The sequence below is a fragment of the Arvicola amphibius genome, chromosome 10, assembly GCF_903992535.2.
Source record: "Arvicola amphibius chromosome 10, mArvAmp1.2, whole genome shotgun sequence".
NCBI classification, from domain to species: Eukaryota; Metazoa; Chordata; class Mammalia; order Rodentia; family Cricetidae; genus Arvicola; species Arvicola amphibius.
Genome location: NC_052056.1, coordinates 105,052,905 through 105,077,173, shown reverse-complemented (window position 1 = coordinate 105,077,173; position 24,269 = coordinate 105,052,905). Strand labels below are relative to the sequence as shown.

The window sequence follows — 24,269 nt, the reverse complement described above, 5'->3', positions numbered from 1 at the left end:
ATGGAGGTATTGAAGAAAACACAATCTGAGGGACGACTGGAAATGGAAACTCTGAGTAAACGAACAGAAACTTCAGAGACAAGTATTTCCAACCGAATACAAGAGATGGAAGAAAGAATCTCGGACTCTGAAGATACTATAGAGGAAATAAACTCACAGATTAAAGAACTAAACAAATCTAACAAATTCTTAACACAAAACATTCAGGAAATCTGGGACACCATGAAAAGACCAAACCTAAGAATAATTGGGGTAGAAGAAGGAGAAGAATTACAACTCAAAGGCCCAGAAAACATATTCAACAAAATTATAGAAGAAAACTTCCCCAACCTAAAGAAGGATGTTCCTATGAAGGTACAAGAAGCCTACAGAACACCAAATAGACTGGATCAAAAGAAAGCATCCCCACGCCATATAATAATCAAAACACAAAACATACAGAATAAAGAACAGATATTAAGAGCTGCAAAGGAAAAAGGTCAAGTAACATATAAAGGGAAACCTATCAGAATTACACCTGATTTCTCAATGGAAACCATGAAAGCCAGAAGAGCTTGGATAGATGTGCTACAGACACTTAGGGAACATGGATGCAAGCCTAGACTATTATACCCAGCAAAGCTTGCATTCACCATTGATGGAGAAAACAAGATATTCCAGGACAAAAACAGATTTAAACAATACGCAGCCACAAATCCAGCCTTGCAGAAAGTAATAGAAGGAAAATCACAAACCAAGGAGTCCAACAACGCCGACAATAACTCAGGCATATAGCGACCCTTCACCAGCACAACTAGAAGAAGGGAAACACACAAACTCTACTACTAAAGATGACTGAAGTTAACAACCACTGGTCATTAATATCACTTAATATCAATGGACTCAATTCACCTATAAAAAGGCACAGGCTAAGAGACTGGATACGAAAACAGAATCCAACATTTTGCTGTTTACAAGAAACACACCTAAACCACAAAGACAGACATCTACTCAGAGTAAAGGGTTGGGAAAAGGTTTATCAAGCAAATGGCCCTAAGAAACAAGCGGGTGTGGCCATACTAATTTCCAACAAAGTTGACTTCAAACTAAAATCAATCAGAAGAGATGGAAAGGGACACTTTATACTCATAACAGGAAAAATCCATCAGAATGAAGTCTCAATCCTGAATATCTATGCCCCTAACATAAAAGCTCCCACTTATGTAAAAGAAACACTTCTAGAACTCAAGGCAGCCATCAAACCACACACACTAATAGTTGGAGACTTCAACACTCCTCTCTCACCAATGGACAGGTCAATCAGACAGAAACCTAACAGAGAATTGAAAGACTTAATGGAGGTAATGAACCAAATGGACTTAACAGACATCTATAGAACATTCCACCCAAATAGGAAGGAATATACCTTCTTCTCTGCGGCTCATGGAACCTTTTCGAAAATTGACCATATACTTGGTAACAAAGCAAACTTCCACAGTTACAAAAAAAATATTAGTAACCACCTGTGTCTTATCGGATCACCATGGATTAAAATTAGAATTCAACAACAATGCTACCCCCAGAAGGCCCACAAACTCATGGAAACTGAACAGTCAACTACTGACCCACACCTGGGTCAAGGAAGAAATAAAGAAAGAAATTAAAGTCTTTCTTGAATTTAATGAAAACAAAGACACAACATACTCAAACCTATGGGACACAATGAAAGCAGTGCTAAGAGGAAAGTTCATAGCACTAGGTGCCCACTTAAAGAAAACGGAGAAAGCGCTCATTGGTGACTTAACAGCACACCTGAAAGCTCTGGAAAAAAAAGAAGCAGACTCACCTAGGAGAAGTAGAAGACTGGAAATAATCAAATTGAGGGCAGAAATCAACAAAATAGAAACACAGAAAACAATCCAAAGAATCAATGAAACAAGAAGCTGGTTCTTGGAGAAAATCAACAAGATTGACAAACCCTTAGCCAAACTAATCAAACGGCAGAGGGAGAACACGCAAATTAACAAGATCAGAAATGAAAAGGGGGACATAACCACAGACACAGAGGAAATTCAGAAAATCATTAGATCTTACTACAAAAGCCTGTATGCCACAAAATTGGAAAATGTAAAAGAAATGGACAGTTTTTTAGATAAATACCATATACCAAAGTTAAACCAGGACCAGGTAAATGCTCTAAATCCTCCTGTTAGTCGCGAAGAATTAGAAACTGTTATCAGAAACCTCCCTACCAAAAAGAGCCCAGGACCAGATGGTTTCAATGCGGAATTCTACCAGAACTTCCAAGAAGACCTAATACCTATACTCCTTAAGGTATTTCATAATATAGAAACACAAGAGTCACTGCCAAATTCCTTCTATGAAGCTACAGTTACCCTGATACCTAAACCACACAAAGACTCAACCAAGAAAGAGAATTACAGGCCAATCTCACTCATGAACATTGACGCAAAAATTCTCAATAAAATACTGGCAAACCGAATCCAAGAACACATTAGAAAAATTATCCATTACGATCAAGTAGGCTTCATCCCAGAGATGCAGGGCTGGTTCAACATACGAAAATCTATTAATGTAATCCATCATATAAACAAACTGAAGGAAAAAAACCATATGGTCATCTCATTAGATGCTGAAAAAGCATTTGACAAAATTCAGCACCCTTTTATGATAAAGGTCTTGGAGAGATTAGGGATACAAGGGTCATTCCTAAATATAATAAAAGCTATTTACAGCAAGCCGACAGCTAACATCAAATTAAACGGAGAGAAACTCAAGGCTATCCCACTAAATTCAGGAACACGACAAGGCTGTCCACTCTCTCCTTATCTCTTCAATATAGTGCTTGAAGTTCTAGCAATAGCAATAAGACAACATAAGGGAATCAAGGGGATTCAATTTGGAAAGGAAGAAGTTAAACTCTCATTATTTGCAGATGATATGATAGTATACATAAGCGACCCCAAAAACTCCACCAAAGAACTCCTACAGCTGATAAACTCCTTCAGTAACGTGGCAGGATACAAGATCAACTCCAAAAAATCAGTCGCCCTCCTATACACAAAGGATAAGGAAGCAGAGAGGGAAATCAAAGAAGTATCACCTTTCACAATAGCCACAAATAGCATAAGATATCTGGGAGTATCGCTAACCAAGGAAGTGAAGGATTTATTTGACAAGAACTTTAAGTCTTTGAAGAAAGAAATTGAAGAGGATACCAGAAATTGGAAGGATCTCCCCTGCTCGTGGATTGGGAGGATCAACATAGTAAAAATGGAAATTCTACCAAAAGCAATCTATAGATTCAATGCAATCCCAATCAAGGTCCCATTAAAATTCTTCACAGAGATTGAGAGGACAATAATCAACTTTATATGGAAAAACAAGAAACCCAGGATAGCCAAAAAAATCTTATACAATAAAGGTTCTTCTGGAGGCATTACCATCCCTGACTTCAAACTCTATTACAAAGCTACAGTATTGAAAACGGCTTGGTATTGGCATAAGAACAGAGAAGTTGACCAATGGAATCGTATAGAAGACCCGGATCTTAAACCACAAACCTATGAACACCTGATTTTTGATAAAGGAGCCAAAAGTACACAATGGAAGAAAGAGGGCATCTTCAACAAATGGTGCTGGCATAACTGGATGTCAACCTGTAGAAGAATGAAAGTAGATCCATATCTATCACCATGCACAAAACTCAAGTCCAAATGGATTAAAGACCTCAATATTAATTTGAACACATTGAGATTGATAGAGGAGAAAGTGGGAAGTACTCTACAACAAATGGGCACAGGGAACCGTTTCCTATGCATAACCCCAGCTGCACAGACTTTAAGGGCAACATTGAATAAATGGGACCTCCTGAAGTTGAGCAGCTTCTGTAAAGCAAAGGACATTGTCACTAAGACACAAAGGCAGCCTACTGACTGGGAAAAGATCTTCACCAACCCTGCAACTGACAAAGGTCTGATCTCTAAAATATATAAGGAACTCAAGAGACTAGACGGTAAAAAGCCAATTAACCCAATTAAAAAATGGGGTGCTGAACTGAACAGAGAATTCTCAACAGAAGAAGTTCGAATGGCCAAAAGACACTTAAGGTCATGCTCAACCTCCCTAGCTATCAGGGAAATGCAAATCAAAACAACTTTGAGATATCATCTTACACCTGTCAGATTGGCTAAAATCCAAAACACCAATAATAACCTTTGCTGGAGAGGTTGTGGGGTAAGGGGCACACTCATCCATTGCTGGTGGGAATGCAAACTTGTGCAACCACTTTGGAAAGCAGTGTGGCGGTTTCTCAGGAAATTCGGGATCAACCTACCCCAGGACCCAGCAATTCCACTATTGGGAATCTACCCAAGAGATGCCCAATCATACAACAAAAGCATATGCTCATCTATGTTCATAGCAGCATTATTTGTAATAGCCAGATCCTGGAGACAGCCTAGATGCCCTTCAGTGGAAGAATGGATGAAGAAACTGTGGAATATACACATGCTAGAATACTACTCAGTGGTAAAAAACAATGACATCTTGAATTTTGCATGCAAATGGATGGAAATAGAAAACACTATTCTGAGTGAGGTAACCCAGACCCATAAAGATGAACATGGGATGTACTCACTCATATTCGGTTTCTAGCCATAATTAAAGGACATCGAGCCTATAAATTTGGGATCCTTGAGAAGATAATAAGAAGGTGAACTCCCAAAAAAAGATATAGTAATCCTCCTGGATATTGGAAGTAGACACGATCGCCAGGCAAAATTGGGAACTTGAGGGTTGGGCAAGACTGGGCCAAGGGAAGATGGGGAGAGAAAAGTGTGAAGGGGAGAACGGGGGAGCTCGGAGGAATGGGGTGCTTGGGATATAGGAAGGGTGGATATGAGAGCAGGGAAGCATATATCTTAATTTAAGGAGCTACCTGAGGGTTGTCAAGAGACTTGACCCTAGAGGGGTTCCCAGGTTTCCAGGGAGACGCCCCCAGTTAGTTCCTTGGGCAGCTGAGGAGAGGGAGCCTGAAAAGGCCAGTTCCTATAGCCATACTGATGAATTTCTTGCATATCACCATAGAACCTCCACCTGACGATAGATGAAGAAAATGACAGAGCCCCACCTTGGAGCACTGGACTGAGCTCCCAAGGTCCTGATGAGGAGCAGAAGGAGAGAGAACATGAGAAAGAAAGTCAGGACCGTGAGGGAACCTCCAGCTGGCGACAGATGGGGAAGGTGACTGAGCCCCACATTGGAGCACTGGACTGAGCTCCCAAGGTCCCGATGAGGAGCAGAAGGAGCGAGAACATGAGGGAGAAAGTCAGGAACGAGAGGGGTGCGTTCACTCATGGAAACGGTGGGACAGAACTAATGGGAGATCACCAACTCCAGTTGGAATGGGACTGATGGATCATGCGACCAAACCCGTCTCTCTGACTGTGGCCAACAGCGGAGGCTGACTGAGAAGCAAAGGACAATGGCGCTGGGCTCTGATTGTTCTTCATGGACGGGCTCTGTGGGAGCCTTCTCAGCTTGGTCGATCACCTTCCTGGACCTGGGGGGAGTTGGGAGGACCTTGGTCTTAGCATAGACTGGGGAACCCTGATGGCTACTTGGCCTTGAGAGGGAGGGAGGGGAGGTATGGGTGGAGGGGAGGGGAGGGAAGGGGGAGAAGGAGGGGAGGGAAGGGGGAGGAGGAGGGGAGGGAGGGGGGAGGAGGAGGGAAGGAGATGGAAATTTTTAAATATAAAAAAAAATAAACCACGAGAAAAAAAATGTAAAGGTCCTGGGTTCTCTCTGTGTGGGTTCAGCTCAGCACTGTTGTATCTACCTGCATTTGGCAGGGTCAGAAACCTAGTGAGGAGCCTTTGAGAGTTGATTGCCTGAAGCACTGAAGAAGAAGTTTGTGTTCTTCTGAGAACACAGGATAGGGACATACTCAAGCTAGGAGGCATTTGCCATGGACAGCTGCATACAGAGAGTGGGAGTAGCCAATGAGTGATGAGAATGAACAGTTACAGTGATGGAGCCATCTAGGTTGTTTTAGAATGAAGCCCCGTGAGTCTGAGATGCAATTGGAGGATTTTGTTTTCATCCTGCTGAGATTTAATCTTGCTTTGGTCCAATCTTCCCCCACAGCATTCACATTCCTCTTTCTTTTCTTTTCTTTTCTTTTCTTTTCTTTTCTTTTCTTTTCTTTTAGAAATCTTTCTCTCATACAATATATCTCCACTACAATTTGCCCTACATTTGCTTTTTTCATTCCCATCCCCTGATGCCCTCTCCTCTATTTTCTCCTCCATTTTCCTTCTTAAAAGAGAAGATCTCCCAGGATATAAACCTAACATGACATATTGTTTGGGGCTGCAGACCTTCAGACCTTGAGTTTTTTATGACCCTTTGCTTTCCCAAGTGAACAGTTTGTTTTCCTGTGCTTGCAGTTGCTCTGAGCACGAGACCTCCATAAGTTTCTGATGTTAGGGGAATGGTTTCTGGTGGGTTTGCAGCTTGGGACGTGGCCATTAGTTAAGGCGAACCCTAAATAAGCTGCCCTGCCACACAATATAATCGGCATTCTTGTTTTAAGGGAGACTCACGTATCTGTGTGTTTTTTCAATCTCCAGTCCCTTGCTTGACTAGCGAGCCTTCTCACAGGGTAGGCATGTCACTACCACATGTGAAGTTAAGTAAGTCTAGAAAAAAGCTCTCAGAGCAAGGCTTGAAGAGGTAACCCAATAGGAGAAATAGGGTCTCAAGACCAAGGAAAAGAGTCAGAGACACCTTGCACACAGTATTCCCTGTGTTGCTGTTGTATTAGAATATTGAGGGCTTGTTTAGTAGGATAGCTGGGCTCTCAGGTGGGGACATATTGCCATGGCTGTTGTTTGTGTTCTTAAACTGTCACCTACGTATCTGGGTTTGTGGTGATTATGAGTCTAGGTTCCTATTTCTCATTTTGTCTCTTTTGAAAGTGTGTTTTGTTCTTTGGTTTCTATTTGCTGTCTGTTCTTCTGGTCTGAGTGGCCTATGGTTCAACAGAGGTCCTTCACAACCATGTTTGGGGCTAGAAATCAGTTGAGAGATGTGGTCTCTCTTCTGCAAGGAAGTCATTTGTACAAGTTGTTGGCTAAGAATCCATGAAGAGGGGTGCTGGATTGAGGACTGCATGGTGTGAGGGACTTTGGGAGTGGACATGTCAGTGCACAAGTGGCCTACATGGACTTCTGACAGCTGCTGTATCTTGTTCAAACAGAACATCTCCACCTATTTTGGGGACTAGGACACAGTGACAAGAAGGCAGGTTGGATGGGGATAATATTTGCAAGAGGTATTCAAAGAGTGGAGGAGACCCAGGGGTGGACAGGCTGCCTGGATTTCTAATGGCTGGTGTGCACTCTGCTTTATCAGGGAGTCTTTGGCTGAGTTCAACTGCCTGTTCTTCTTGCTGGCCTGGCCTGCTCTTGAGGGTTGGGGATATGTCTCAGGGGTGATGGCTGGAGAGTTGTTTGGGAATTGTGACTGTGGAATCTAAAGGAATGAAGAAGTTTTATTAAATGGTGGCCTACTTGTTTTTTGCCAGGTGTTTTCTGAATGTGAGTATTTGATGTTTGCCCAAATTATTGACTGGAACACAGACAGATATATTCCTCTCTTTTTAAATGAAATATATCCTGTGTCATTTTATGTCTAAAAAGTTTACTTTGCTTGTTGATTTTAAAAGATATCACAAGACAATATTTTGTCTAGAGTATCAGAAGAGACTTTGGATATTTGCACAACATTTTGGCTGTTAAAGATTATGAAGATTATGAAGTTAGATTCAAAGCATTTTCATTTCTTTTTGTTTATTCTCTATTTATTCTTCTCTCATACAGTACTTCCTGACCACAGCCTCAACCGTGTCTGAACTCCCTAGTCCCCAACATTCCCACTGATCCAGATCCACTGTTTCTCTGTTTCCCTTCAGAAAGAGCAAGCCTCCTAGGAATGTCAACGAACATCATGACAAGATACAATAAGACCAGACACAAACCTTCATATTCATGCATGATTACACAATCCAGAAGGAAAATAGTCCCAAGATCAAGCAAATGATTCAGAAACACTCTTACAGTTAACAGTCCCACAAAAACTCCAAGCAAAGCAACCACAGTACACATTGAGAGGATAGAACTCAGCCACTGCAAGCTCCATAATTGCTCTGTCAGACTCTCTAAGCCCTTATGATCCCTGCTTAGTTGATTCTGTAAATTGTGGTTTTTTGGTGTCCTTGACACCTATGGCTTCTAAAAAACCCTCACCCAAATTTCTGCTTGCTTCCAAGTGCTTCAGTTAGTGTTTGAGTGAAGTTCTTTGCATCTGCCATAATCAATTTTCAGAGGAAGGCCCTCTCTTGACATTTAGTCTAGGAAACAATTATGATTCTATTAGAATAGAGCTAGGGATCCTTATATTGACCATTGTTTCCTAGTCTATTACTTGTATTTTGTTCTACTCTAAATTCTGAACCTTTGAACTTCTTCTTCCTTGCCAGGCAGGCAGTGTTGGTCATGGTTGCCTTTTTACACTTAGGCCTCAGTTAGTCCAGTCATTTGTTTGCCACTACACCAATTTAAGCCACCAACTTCCTGGTATATCTTCCAGACAATGCAACTGTGTGTCAAATATTTTGCGACTGGCTTTCTTTTCTATTCCTACCACAGGGAGCTATATGTCATTAGAGAAGATGACAGGTTCAGGCTCCATATTCTTAGTTACTGGGAGTCCCACAATGGCTGCCCTCTTCACTAGCAAAAAAGTTTCTACTGTATTAGGTTTCCACATCAAATAAAGATTTCCTATTCCAGTCATCTCTCCTTGTATATTCTCCCTCCATCCCTCCATTTATCTCATGATTTTTACTCTTGCTATTCCTTGTTCACACCTAAAATCTAGTCTATTTCCTCTTTTCATGTGGGCTCCCATGCATCCCCTGCTACAACCATTCTTGTTATTTACCCTCTCTGAGTCTATGGATTGTACTGCTAATACCCACATATATATGAGTATGTATTATCTTTGTCTATGAGGTTCTGGATTTACTTCCTCAGAATAAAATAGAACTGAAGAAACTAGACATCCACAAATCAAATAATCAAATAAAAATATGGTACAGATCAAAATTAAGAATTCTAAATAAAAGAATTTAACTGGCTTAAAACACATAAATAAATGTTCAACATCCTTAGCTATCAAGGAAATACAAATCAAAACTACTTCAATGATTCAGTTATACATGTCAGATTGGCTAGGATCAATAACACAAGTGACATCTCATAGTGGCAAAAATATGGAAAAAGGAATACTCCCCCATTGATACTGGGAATGCAAACCTGTATAGCCAGTATGGAAATCAATATGGCTATTCCTCAGATAATTATAAATCTATCTACCTCAAGACTCAGCTATACCACTGTGGTAGTTTGAATATATTTGGCACCATAATCTCTTAGGGAGTGGAAGTAGTGGGAGGTGTGGCCATTTTGGTGTTGGCATGATCTTGTTAAAGGAAGTATGTCACTGTGGGTTTTTGAGGTCTCTTATTCTCAGGATACTTCCCAGTGTGTCAGACTACATCCTGTTTCTTCTGAGTCAAGAAAAAAGGACTCTCAGCTTTAGTATCACATCTGGCTTCCAGCTTACATGTTTCCAGCCATGATGATAATTAACTCAACCTCTGAAATTGTATGTGAGCCTCCTCAATTAAATGTTTTTGTTATAAGAGTTTCTCTGGTCATCTGGTGTCTCCTTACCAAAAAAAAAAAAAAAAAAAAGTAAAGCAGAAGGAAGTTGGTCCCAGAGACTTAGGTATTGCTGTGCTAGTCCTAACCATGCTTTTGTTTCGAATGATTAGGTCTTTGATTCTTTGGTTTAAGAAAAGGACAGAATGCATTTGGCACTGAATACAGGATCATACTAGGAGGAGGATGGGAGAGAGTGACCTTGATAATGATATGAAATATCAGGAGCCAGCTCAAGAGGTTTCAGACAAGTATTTTACCATGTTCTTTAGAAATTATTCTTGTGATATTTTGGTGAAGGACGTGCCTTGGTTTAAAGAATCTGCCTGAGGCTAAAGTAAGGAGATTTTGATTAATCCCATTGGTGAAGAATTACCTACATAGCCTTAGATAGACTCTGCCGAGTGGATGTTAGTGGTAACTCTACTGAAGATACATAATAAAAAGAGCAGCTGAGCAGGGAATCATACTTCAGGAGATAAGGGCCCCCAAAAGTGGAATGCACCTTAATCTTTTGCTCAAAGACATCAACAGATTAAGAAATATAAAAAAGGGATTGGTGGCCTAAGAGTGTGGCGGTACATTGACTTTAACCCTAGCAGTCAGAACACAGAGACCTGCATACTCTGTTAGTTCAAGCACAGCCTAGTTTGCAGATCAAGTTTCAGGACAGTCAAGCTTATACAATGAAAGACAGAAAGCTGGTAAAGACAGAATTAAACAAGATGCCATGTTCCAACCCCAGTAAGCAGCAGAATCTGACAGCTTGGGCCACATGGTTCTGGCTTAAGAGTTAAGGATAAAAGAAAGGCATTAAATTCTCTGTTTCTGGTGAGCTGGGGCTGAAGAACCAGCTGTGATGAGTAAGTTATCAGAAGTATTTAAGCGAAATATTGCTCTACTGGGTACTTAATGCTGGACGGCTAGAGCTAAACATTTAGTGATGATTAAGAGACCAGCATCAGTGATATGAAAATGTCTGGGAAGTGTTTTCTAATAGCACAGAGAAGCTGTCTTCCAGAGGTAGCCAAGGTTGTACCTCATGCTGGTAGATGGAGTTTGTAATGTGTTTCACCAGGTGGAAATATTTTGAAGGTATGGATGGATGTAAGGCTCGGCACTGTGAGAGGCCAGGAAAGGACATCACTGGAGGTGCAGTCTCATTGGCAGTTGAATGTTCAGGACTGTAAGGGTCATGCCAAGAGGTGCGGCACCCTGAGGAGATTCCGTGAGAAACGCTGGTGAAAGTGAATCTCAGTTGCAACAGAAGACCCCAGTGTCTGGAGAGGCCAGCACTTGAGATGACCACCAGAACAGCAGTGACAGTGGAACTGAGCCAGCCAGAGTCTAGAAGACCAGGAAGACCAGCTGTGTGTACTGCAGAGGGCAGAGTCAGTGTATTGACCCAAAGCCTATGGAAGAGTACAGAAGATCTTGAGTGGACCTTAATATTGGAAGGTTGGAATTCTTTAATTACCCAAGATATTAGAGATCCCAGGGTCATAGGTTACCTGCCAAGGAGAGGTACTAATGGGGAATGGAAGCAGCTCAAGAAAAAGAAGTGTGCTGCTCTCAACAAAGGCGAACAGGATTTGAGACCTAGAGATCTATATGTCGTGGAATTAGGTATCATTACGTTGATTTTTTTTTTCCTTATTGTTACTTGTATTTGGTTCTACCCTAGTTCTCTGAGCCATCCAACTTCTGGATCCTGCACATCTAGGCACTTTTCCTAGCAACCCTGGTCCTCAAGTTTGGCCAGTCATTGCTTAGCCACTACACAAATCTCAAGCCACCATTTTCCTGATGTATCTTCCATACACAACAAGTGTGTGTCAAATATTTTGTGCATGGATTGGCTTCCTAGCCTCCCCACTGGGAGCCATATGTGATTACAGAAGATGGCCAGTACAGGCTCCATATTTCTGAGTTATAGGGAGTCCTCACTATAATCACCCTTAAAGATTTCAGAAAGTTGTTACTGCCCTGTTTCAACATCAACCCTTGGAAGCTTTCTTATTCTAGTAATTTCTTGCACTGTTTTCCACCTCCATACCTCCATTTACTCCCATGATCCTTCCTGTTCTTGCTCTGAGTACACCCACAGATCTAGTCTATTTAATCTTCCTTTTTGGAGCCATGAACCCCCTGCTACAGCCATCTTTGTCACTTACCCTATCTGGGTCTGTGGATTGTAATGTGATTAGTCTTTACTCAACAGCTAATATCCACTTACAATGAGTACACATCATGTTTTCTATGTACTTTGGGTTTACTTGCTCAGAAGCAAAGAACTCAAGAAGCAATACATCAAGAAATAAATTAATTGAATTAAAATATGGTACAGATTTAAACAAGGAGTTCTAAGTAGATGAGTCTAAACTGTCTTAGAAACACTTAACTAAATGTTCAATATATTTAGCCATCAATAAAATGTATATCAAAAGAGCTTTTAGAATTCACCTTATACCTGTCAGAATAGCTAGGTTCAAAACACAAGGCAAAACTCATGCTGGCAAGGATGTTGAGAAAGGAGAACATTCCTCCATTGCTGCTCTGACAACAAAGCTGTGTAGCCACTATGGTAACCAATATGGCAGTACCTCAGATAACTGGGAATCTACCTACCTTAAGACTCAGATAAACCACTCTGATAGTTTGAAAGTAGTTAGACCCAATAATCTCCTAGGGAGTGGCACTATTAGGTGTGGCTTTATTAGGATGGGTGGTGGCCAATCAAGTCAATATCATGATTGTTATAAGAGACTTCACATTGAAACACTTCAGGAACGGTTCCAGCCTATGACCTTTTTTATCATGGGATGACCATGAATATTTATGGATCAGGGTCAGAATGTAGTTGATCTAAGGAAAAGGTCCCAGATTAGAAGAAGAGGTTGAACACTTATCTTTCCAGGGTACTCTTCTTTGTTGTATTTGTCGAACATTGAGTAGGAGAAATCATTTGGATGAAATTCCTATATTGGTGATTGGGTTTACATGTTTATAGCCACAACCCATTTCTGGTTACGTGGGTCCCGCTGTTATGACTGCACCGTCATTAGAGATGTTATCACTAAATGACAAAACATGCAGTTGAAGCAATTGCTATTTACTCTTAAGCTTTTTGCTATTCTGATTTCTATTTTAATTTCTTTTCTTACTTTTGTTTTTGAAAGAGAATGTTTTTCTGTGTAGCTCTGGATACTGAATGTAGCTCCATAGACCATGCTGTCCTCAACTCAGAAATACAAATAATCCTGGCTTCTGCATAGAGAAATTAATGGCTAAGCAGCATACTTGTTTTGTTTTTTATGGTTTTTTTGTGGTTTGTGTGTGTGTGTATTGTTTATTCTCTGATGAGCCTGGAATGTAGGTTTTTGTACATATCAAGGATAAATTTCTATGCTGAACTTCACCTACATCTTGAAATTTGAAGTTTGGTGGAGGGTATCCTTCTTTTTCCCAGGAGAATAGTATCCGTGACATTAATACCTCTGCCTTCTGAATCATTGCAGTGCATGTGTGTAACATTCTACCTGCCTCTAATTTTTTTTTGTTTTGTATGCTTTCAATGAATATGAGGTTGTATCTATGTTCAAGGGTATGTACCACATGCAAGCCTGTTCCTCTTGTTAGTCCCAAGGGGCCCCAGAACCTATGAAGTTGAAGTAATGGATAATTACAAGCCCCCTTTTAGTACTGACAACTGTACCTACTTATCTGCAAGTACAACCAGCCCTCTTAATTGCTGACCCAACTCTCTTACTCTGTTATTTATGATCATCATTTGCAAGACTCATGTTTTCTTTGGTCCTTTTGTAACTGTTAAACATGCACTCCCTTTTATTAAGATCTTATTATGAAACAGTTTAAACTGGGTCACTGCAGGGTCTGTAAGATGAATGTGGAACTAAAGTGGATACAAAACTGTTTGTAAGAACTTCATTTAAACCTCTGATTTCTTTTTACCTTTTTAATTTGAATGATTTTTTTTCTGTGGATAATGGGTTTTATTAATGTGTAACTCTGGCTTACCTGTAACTCATTGCATAGGCTTTGACTGACATCCAACTCAATTGAATTCATCTGCTTTTACATTGATTGCTGGGATTAAAGGCAAGAGTCAGTATACCCAATTTTCCCATCACTTTTCGAGATAATCATTGGTCTTATTATTTCTGTAATGTTTTCTCAATAGTGTTGATCTGCTTGCTCGTCTGTCTCTGTATGTCTGTTCATTGGCATTTCTTTCTCAAGGTTGTATCCTATTTAAAGGGCCAAGGAATGGCTCATATGAACCTCCTCTTCAGTTTCCTTCTAAAGTGACTAGTGATTATATTATAATGTAATGTCATGGAAGAAGTATAGGAAGAAGCAGCATTATACAAATATATCATTTAAAAAGAAGTATCCAATGTCAGGATCAAACTTTGTTTTATTGTTGGTTGTATTGTTCTAGAAATCAGTGACCTATGAGGATGTGCACATTAACTTCACTCAGGATGAGTGGATTTTGCTGAATTCTTCCCAAAAGAGACTCTACAAAAATGTGATGCTAGAGACATACAGGAACCTCACTTCTATTGGTAAGATTGTGAACTTTCCTTCACTTTTTAAAATAAGGGGACAAGTGTGATTTATTTATTGATACTTTTGTATATTTGTGTTTGAGAAAGAGTAAGAATGAGCCAAATAACTAAGGCATAATTTACTTAAGATATTCAATTTTGTACAATGTCCTTTAATATTTTATCTACTTTCTGTTACTATATTTTAGGGTATAGTTGGGAAGACCGTAATCTTGAGGAGAACTGTCAAAGTGCTAGAAAACATGGAAGGTAATTTTTATTTGCAACTTGGTGTATATTTTTCTCTGAAGAAATTTTAATTTCTCCTGGAAGATTTAAAGAAAAAAATAGTATAAATAAGCACAGCTTAAAGTATATTGATGTTTATTGATGGCTCATAAAATCACATTCCTTAATATGAGGTAACAGGTCTGTGTTTCCAAGGCATTCCTCTAAAATCACAAGAGAAGGAAATGATTCCATAACTGATACCAGCATTTGAATCATAACCCCATGATAACTATGCTGTACATCTGCCAATTAATTTAGTTTCATGCCACTCAGATATTGCACAAGGAACACACATATACACATTGAATAGATAATAACTATATGTTTAAAACTGTGTAAAAATAGTCTTTAGTAAAGCCAGTGTTACTCATGTACTTGTGACTTTGCCAAGCTTATCGAAAGAGTTAGTTTATGAGAGTCACAAAGGCTCTTGTGGAGAAACCTTAATTCCTATACTACATGTCTGTGAGGAACAGAAAGTCAAACTGTGTGATTTCAAGGGACAGTTGTTCTTCCTTTAATAAGAATGTCATATGTCACAAGTGAGCTTCCCAAAATGGAAAGAGGGACTGTATCTCTTTTAGAATATTGAGAAGATATGAAAGATATTTAGTATTTCAACACTGGATAGATTTGTTGAATGTTCTATAAGATTATATTTAATTCGTTTTCAATCTTCCTTGGGAAGACATCAGCAAACTCACACTGAAGATAAGCCCTATGAGTGTTGGACTGTGTACTTACTTTTGTTTGTCCTCGTACACTTTCTTGTGGTAGGTATTGCACTACAGGAAAACATAAGAATGCAGAAGGAATGTAAGGTTATTTAAAACTGAGTTAGTCTAGTTCCTTTCAAATATGTAAAAAAATTTCATATAAAATGTGGGTCATTTAAAAAAGACTTTTACCATGAAATGTTCTTCAAAGACAGAAAACATCTTTTATTGAAGGGGAGCACCACGAATGTAAAACTTATAATCTGATTCCTCTTTACAATTAAATGAAATTATAAAATTAATTCTTACAGATATTAAGATTCATCAGTGCAATATACATGGTAAAACTTTTACATGTCTCAATTATCTTTGCAGGTATGAAAGAAACCAAAATGGAGAGAAACCCTCTGAATATACTCAATGTGATAAAGCCTTTGCATGTTACAGTCATCTTGAAAGGCATGAACAAATTCATTCTGCAGAGAAGCCATATGATGTTATTCAATATGATGAAGCCTTTGCAGGTACCAGCTGTGTCCAAACACTTAAAAGAACACAAGATGGAGAGAAACCCTATGAATGTAATCAATGTGGTCAAGACTTTTCCTGTATCAGTAGAATCCAACTTCACAAAAGAGCACATACTGGAGAGAAAGCCTTTGAATGTAATCAATGTGGTAAAGCTTTTTCACGACAAGGTAGTCTCCAAAGACATAAAAGAACACATACTGGAGAAAGACCCTACACATGTAGTCAATGTGGGAAAGCCTTTTCAGAGAACAGTAATCTTCGAGTACATCAAAGGACACATACTGGAGAGAAACCTTATCAATGTAATCAATGTGATAAAGCTTTTGTGAGTCGTGGTGAGTTTCACAAACATGAAAGAACACATACTGGAGAGAAGCCCTTTGAATGTGATCAATGTGATAAAGCTTTTTCACAGCGCTCTAAACTCCAAATACACAAAAGAACACATACTGGAGAGAAACCCTATGAATGTAATCAATGTGATAAAGCCTTTTCACAACTCAGTAATCTAAAAACACATAAAAGACTTCATACAGGAGAGAAACCCAATAAATGTGATCAATGTGATAAAGCCTTTTCAAAACTCGTTAGTCTAAAAACACATAAAAGACTTCATACAGGACAGAAACCCTATGAATGTAAGCAATGTGGTAAAGCCTTTCCATATATCAGTAGTCTCCAACGACACAAAAGAACACATACTGGAGAGAAACCATATGAATGTAATCAATGTGGTAAAGCCTTTTCACAACTCAGCAATTTGAAAAAACATAAAAGAACACATACTGCAGAAAAACACTATGAATGTAATCAATGTGGTAAAGACTTTTCACATCAATGTAATCTCCAAATACATAAAAGAACCTTATGTATTTGAGAGAAATACTGGAGAAAAACCTTATTACTTTAATCAATGTAGTAAAGCCTTTGCATGTCACAGAAGTGCACACATCCATCAAAGAACAAATGCTGAATAGAAACCCTACAATTTTAACCAATGTGGTAGAGACTTTGTATTTGTCATCAGGCTTTAAAGTCTTGAGAAAAATTCATATTGCAAAGAAACTCCTTTTTTTTCTTGTTTGATTTTTTGAGAGAGGGTTTTCTCTGTTTTGTCTGTTCTGGAACTCAGGCATACTCAAGGCTGGCCTTTAACTCACAGAGATTTCTCTGTCTTTCTTTCCTAAGTGCTGGATTAAAGGGGTGTGCAACCACAGTCCAGCCCGTCAAAACCCTTAGGTGCAATCAGTGTGGTAATGTTTTCCTCTTCTTGGTAGTCTTTATACAAGAGTAAACTTTTAGTAGGTAAGAAGTCTATTAAGACCTTTGCATATCACAGTACTCTGAGGACCTGAGCAGATTCATTCTAAAGGGAATGTGAGTATAAATGTTTTGGAAATATCTTCAGCCAACACACATTTACTTATATAAGACTGGGAAGAAAACAAATCTGTTCAAGCGTTATGAAGTCTTTATTTTGTTTGCACCTGCAAAATTATATGGACAGAACTCCTGTGAATTCAATGATAAGGTAACCCTTCCTGATTTTGCACTTTTCTTCAATTATATAAATACACCTATCTGTAGAAGTTAGCTCAGTTTTGGAAACAACCAGGCTAGCTTAAAGATAAGCAATTATATTTTTACTTATAAGTGGAAACTCATGCCACAAGAATGGAAAGTCCAAGTTCCACTGTGTCCTGCGAGAATCACCCAGAGAGCAAGCACTTGGTCCATCCCCATTTTCGTCCTGGGCTTCAGGAAGCCACGCCTTCACTACGTTCCAGTTCTGAAGATGATTGGTTAACAAAGCTTCCCCCATCACTTATCCAGATATAAAATTTTGTAGATGGGTATGAGTGCCTCTTCTGTGCCTGTGATAAAACAAAATCCCTAAGGCAATTAATAAAAGAGCTTAATGTGACTCTGGGTTCCAGACAGTTACATGATCACCTTGCCAGTGTTGTCACAAGAAGTGTCAGACATGACAGCTACGTTGGGAAGCTAAGAACTCACATTCTCAGCCTGCAGCATAAACCAGGTATACGAACTTGAAATGGTGTGTGAATGTATACTCTCAGGTATAAACCCGTGACATATTTCTTCCAGGATGACAATATACTCTAATATTTCCCAAATGATGCCACTAATTGAGAATGGTGAATTTCTGTAACTTCAAGTCTACATTCTTGCTTTCTGTTGCATGATCCATATCATGATTGAGGAAAACTCTAGAAGTAAGCCTTTAAATGAGTCAACGCCTGGGTTACGGAAATGAATGCTAACAGGAGAAAAACACTCATGAGTGAAAAAATGTTTAGTCAAAGATTTTATTTAATTTTGATTGTGTTATTTTAGTGTGCCTTTGAGTGGGTATATGGATATTCATGCTTGCTCCCAGGAATGTTAGACCCTTGGGTATTCCTGTTGCAGGACTACAGGAAGTTCTCAAAAACCTGAACTTCATCCTGACAATGAGCTTGTCCTAGCTGCTTATCCTTATCCGTAGCCCTGTAGATATTTTAAAGACTTTTTAAAATCATCTTAACATCAGGTAATAGGGAAGAACTCCTGCAAGAGAAAACTCTTCTTCATGTAAACGATATGGTAAAGAATTTAGACATCACAGTGATCTTTATTGTCCAGAAATTTTTGTTTTATAACATTTTCATCATGAAGAAGGTTACTCATTTACTATCTTCACTCAAGTCTGATGTTCGACATTTCTCCATTGTGTTTTCTGGTTAGTGAGAGATATTAAAGTGTTCTATATATTTAGCAAATCCTTTCAATGAAGTTTGTTTTGTGCTCTTTGTTTTCTCTCTGTGACTTTTGTATATCTCCCACTGTGCTTCACTTAGTGATAGGTATTTTTCTGCTGAAACATAGAATGAGATGTCCATCATCTAAGTGAAACATTATTTTAATATTAGGCAGTGTGTATTCATGCATTTTAAGGAATGGTGACTGTGAAAGGGCGGTGAAATTTTTTCCTGGATTTCTTTTTCATATTTTCACAAATTCCCTTGAGATGTCATTTGCTATCCAGTCTAGTTTGTATGTCACTAATGAGTTATGAATACATCTGAAGTTATAATCATTGTGGGTCAGTCTCTTGAATGTAAGTCCAAGGATACATGTTAGACCCTAACATTTGCTGTTTTCTCTACATATTTTATCAAAACTAATGTCTAAATGCATAATTGGATAGAGTATAAGAAACATTACCTTATATGTGTGTCCACAGCATCATTTTCATCAAACTGCTACAGATGTAAAATGTGGGACATCAGTAGTCTACTGAATATTTCACAGTATAGCTTGATATCCTGTGGATAGGTATACATTATTTGAAGTTCTGTGCATCTTCCTGTCCCCATTAGTTACCCATTTGTCACTTCATGAAGTGCTTCCTTCTAAGGGAATTATCCAGAGATGCCAGCTAATGTAATATTGATGAAATTCATTTGAATAAAGTTTCTTTTATATGTATGTATTATATGATTATGGAATTTTAGGCCTGACATATATATGAAGACCATAACACATGTTTTTGCAGTGGACTCCTAGCTCTCTTCATATGGTGATCAAGATCAGGTTACCAGACTTGCACACCACACACATTTCCCACTAAGCACCCTGATTAACTGAAACATTTTACCAGGAAAATGTTGTCTTTTTTCAGATTGTAAACATGTTTTCATGAAGGATAGGGGAAAAACAACAACTTAATAAAACATATTTTCAATTGAAAATGATAAACTGATATCCTTTCTTTTGTTTTATCCCTTTTTTGTAGCGTGTGTTATCCTTAGGAGTATATACTTATTCTTAACATTTTCTCAGAACCCCAGAGAATACCATAATATTTCTCAGTACAAAAAGTTTGTTGCTGCTGTCTGATGATTTGAGTTTGTCATAGTATATACTGAGTACAAAAGTGGAGGTCAAAGTGGAGGCCATAAGAGGGTATCTGATCCCCTTTCACTGGAGTTAAAGAGAATTGTGAGCTGTTTTGTGAGTTCTGGGAAACAGTCAGGACCTATGAAGTGATGTCAGCTGCTGAGCCATCTATTCAGCCTAGTGAACATGTCATTATAACAGTAAGGTGTGAATGGGCGCTCCTGAGTTCTTCTTTGCCCCACTTCTTATGACCCAAAAGAAATACAATACGAACAGCATCAGAAACTACCTTAGAAATATGCAAAAGATGTCTTTGAGCCCAAATCTCCATAAAACAATGGAGAGTAAAAAAGTTTTTCAGGAGAGAAACTGAAAATACAAGTGTCTTAAAAGTGACAGACCCTTGATGAAACCACAAACCTGAGTTTAGCCCATAGTTGGTAAATAGTCAGCAATGGGATACCATAAGGATGCAGAGCAGGTGGAACCCTGCTGGAGTTATTCCTCCTTTAAGGAGACAAAGGGAACTTGCAGGCGTAAAGAATGACTTTTCTATATGTGATCATAGTCTCCTTTCCTGATGACTATAAAACTTTCAGTTAGGAGACAAGAATGGTGATGACTTCAAATGGCATAAAGATTTTCAAGAAATTCTGGTACTTGTCCCTCCCCCCCCCCCCCCCGCTTCATCCTCCCATCTTTGGGGCCACAAAATCCCACAACTCAGCCTGTTTGGGCGCCAGGACCGGGAATTGAGTGCACCCAGGCCGGTGGGAGGTCCCTGTTTCAATAGCCTGCCTGCAGCAAGGTAGGCCCTTTGTCAGTGAGCCCCTTGGCCAGCAAGGAGACCTGACTGTCTGCCAGAAGATCCATCATTCATTGGGGTGAGTTAGTGCCTGTACCACGGCAGCTGCCCGGAGAGGGACGACCGTCATTCCCCAATTCCCCACATACACTTCCTGCTCTTCCTGCAGGGGTTATTCTCCCCGGATACTGATTCTCTCTTCCTGTCCCCTCCCAGCTTGCATCCAGAACCCACCACCCCCACTTCATCCTCCCATCTTTGGGGCCACAAAATCCCACAGTTCAGCCTGTTAGGGCGCCGGGACCAGGAATTGAGTGCACCCAGGCCTGTGGGAGGTCCCCTGTTACAAAAGCCTGCCTGCAGCAAGGTAGGCCCTTTGTCAGTGAGCCACTTGGCCTGCAAGGAGATCTGATTGTCTACCAGAATATCCATCATTCATTGGGATGAGTGAATTGAATTCATTGGGGTGAATTGAACTTCTAAAAGAAGACCCAAAGGGGATTATTCAGAGGAAGAAATGGGCAGACGCCAATGCAAGAATTCCTCTAACAATTTGAAAAACAACATGAAAGCACCAGAACCCAGCGAACTTATAACAGGAGGACTTGAACACACTAATCAAGAAGAAGTAGAAAAAATTGACTTTATGAAAGTAATAGAGTCCCTTAAACAGGAGATGAAAAACTCCCTTAAGGAAATGGACGAGAAGAATAACAAAAAGTTTGACAAATTGAGTAAATCTGTAAATGATATCCTAGGGAACCAAGAAAAAACAATCAAACAGATAATGGAAACAGTGCAAGAATTGAAAACTGAAATGGAGGCAAGGAAGAAAACACAACCCGAGGGCCAGCTGGATATGGAAAATCTATGTAAATGAACAGAGACTACAGAAACAAGCATAACCAACAGAATACAAGAGACAGAAGAAAGAATCTCAGATTCTGAAGATACCATAGAGAAAATAAATGCACTGATCAAAGAAAACAGCAAATCCAACAAATTCTCAACACAAAACATTCAGGAAATCTGGGACACAATAAAAAGACCAAACCTAAGAATAATAGGTGTAGAAGAAGGAGAAGAATTACAGCTCAATGGCCCAGAAAATATATTTAATAAAATTATAGAAGAAAACTTCCCAAACCTAAAGAAAGATATTCCTATTAAGGTTCAAGAAGCTTACAGAACACCAAATAGACTGGATCAAAAAAAATCATCCCCTTGCCATATTATAATCAAAACACAAAACATACAGAATAAAGAAAGAATATTAAGAGCTGCAAAAAAAAGGTCAAGTAACTTATAAAGGTAAACCTATCAGACTAACACCTGACTTCTCTATGGAAACCATGAAAGCCAGAAGGTCCTGGATAGATGTTTTGCAGAAACTAAGAGACCATGGATGGAAGCCCAGATTACTATACCCAGTCAAGCTTTCGTTCACTATAAATGGAGAAAAAATATATTCCAAGATAAAAACAAATTTAAACAATATGTAGCCACAAATCCAGGCCTACAGAAAGTAATAGAAGGAAAATCACAAACCAAGGAGTCCAGCATTGCCCAAAATAACTCAGACATCTAGCAACCCTTCACGAGCACATCTCAAAGAAAGGAAACACACATTCTCTACTAACAAATAAAAAATGACAACTGGAGTTAACATCCACTGGTCATTAATATCACTTAATATCAATGGACTCAATTCACCTATAAAAAGACACAGGCTAAGAGATTGGATATGAAAACAGGATCCAACATTCTGCTGTTTACAAGAAACACACCTCAACCACAAAGACAGACATCTACTCAGAGTAAAGGGTTGGGAAAAGTTTTATCAAGGAAATGGACCTAAGAAACAAGCCAGTGTGCCCATACTAATTTTTAACAAAGTTGACTTCAAACTAAAATCAATCAGAAGAGATGGAAAGGGACACTTTATACTCATTACAGGAAAAATCTATCAGAATGAAGTCTCAATCCTGAATATCTATGCCCCTAATACAAAAGCACCCACTTATGTAAAAGAAACATCACTAGAACTCAAGGCAGCAATCAAACCAAACACACTGATAGTGGGAGACTTCAACACTCCTCTCTCACCAATGGACAGGTCAATCCGACAGAAACCTAACAGAGAATCAAAAGACTTAATAGAGGTAATGAACCAAATGGACTTAACAGACATCTATAGAACATTGCACCCAAACAGGAAAGAATATACCTTCTTCACTGCGGCTCATGAAACCTTTTTGAAAATTGACCACATACTCGGTAACAAAACAAACTTCAACAGTTACAAAAACTTATTAGTAACCACCTGCATCTTATCGGATCACCATGGATTAAAATTAGAATTCAACAACAATGCTACCCCCAGAAAGCCTACAAACTCATGGAAACTGAACAGTCAACTACTGAACCACAGCTGGGTCAAGGAAGAAATAAAGAAAGAAATTAAAGTCTTTCTTGAATTCAATGAAAATAAAGACACAACATACTCAAACCTATGGGACACTATGAAAGCAGTGCTAAGAGGAAAATTCATAACACTAAGTGCCCACTTAAGAAAAACGGAGAAAGCACACATTGGAGACTTAACAGCACACCTGAAAGCTCTAGAAAAGAAAGAAGCAGACACACCTAGGACGAGTAGAAGACTGGAAATTATCAAACTGAGGGCAGAAATCAACAAAATAGAAACACAGAAAACAATCCAAAGAATCAATGAAACAAAAAGCTGGTTCTTGGAGAAAATCAACAAGACTGACAAACCCCTAGCCAAACTAATCAAACAGCAGAGAGAGAACACAAAAATTAATAAGATTAGAAATGAAAAGGAGGACATAACCACAGACACAGAGGAAATTCAGATAATCATTAGATCTTACTACAAAATCCTGTATGCCACAAAATTGGAAAATGTAAAAGAAACGGACACTTTTTTAGATAAGTACCATATACCAAAGTTAAACCAGGACCAAATCTTTAGTTGTTAATGAACAAAATGATTTGACCCCACAGTGACCTAGGCTTTCTTGGGTAGGAAACATTATCAAAATTAGAAAACCCTTGGTGAAAATACCTCATCAGACACTTGCTGGTGTAATTAATGACTCTGAAGTGCTGGACCTGCAGCGAACACTCTGAACACTGATCTCAGCCAATCACAGTCTTCCTTGGAACTATGGGCCTCCCTCCACACCCTATGCACCATTCTCATCTTAGATAACTTAAAAATCCTGAAGTTCCTGTCTCCACTTTCTTAGTCCCATGACCACATGTCTGTGTCACCATGTTTGACTTAGATTGCTCCAGCTTCATTTAGTCAAGCCCAAGGAAGATGGGATGAGTAAAAAGAGCATTACAGTTAACTACATTATAAAAGAATTTATATCTGTGAGCCTGAGTTTTACTATCTTTTGAATAAATTCAGAACTATGTGCTAGTAACTTGATTAGTGATAAAGAAAAACTTTCTTTTAAAGGTTGAAAAACAGTAGACTTTAAGGAAAAAGGATTGTGTTTGATGGAACCCATTGTGTGACTAGAATTAGGACAAGAATCTGTGTCCTGGCTTCCTTAACTAACCAAGCTCAGACACTCATCCTCATTAAGTCAATTAAAAGAACATGTTATCTAGGTGTGCTGTGCGCATGTAT

General features: G+C 39.0%; 2 protein-coding genes across 2 annotated transcripts in view; one reads left to right on the top strand and one right to left on the bottom strand.

The window, feature by feature from the left end:
* Nucleotides 1–8,560, bottom strand: part of LOC119824382 (zinc finger protein 420-like) — an 81,613-nt gene extending 73,053 nt beyond the window's left edge. The window contains exons 1-3 of the mRNA XM_042055854.1: nucleotides 8,488–8,560; nucleotides 7,895–7,989; nucleotides 7,378–7,536 (exon numbers count right to left, since the gene is read on the bottom strand). Of these exons, the coding sequence (XP_041911788.1) occupies nucleotides 7,378–7,536; nucleotides 7,895–7,989; nucleotides 8,488–8,560 (327 nt within the window). The remainder of the gene's footprint in view (nucleotides 1–7,377; nucleotides 7,537–7,894; nucleotides 7,990–8,487) is intronic.
* A 1,414-nt stretch (nucleotides 8,561–9,974) lies between these two features.
* Nucleotides 9,975–18,386, top strand: LOC119824381 (zinc finger protein 120-like). The gene is made up of 8 exons (XM_042055853.1): nucleotides 9,975–10,039; nucleotides 10,867–10,974; nucleotides 12,266–12,452; nucleotides 14,251–14,377; nucleotides 14,569–14,629; nucleotides 15,742–15,980; nucleotides 16,065–16,715; nucleotides 18,331–18,386. The coding sequence occupies exons 1-8, from the start codon at nucleotides 9,975–9,977 to the stop codon at nucleotides 18,384–18,386; spliced, it is 1,494 nt and encodes a 497-aa protein (XP_041911787.1).
* Nucleotides 18,387–24,269: the final 5,883 nt, after the last annotated feature.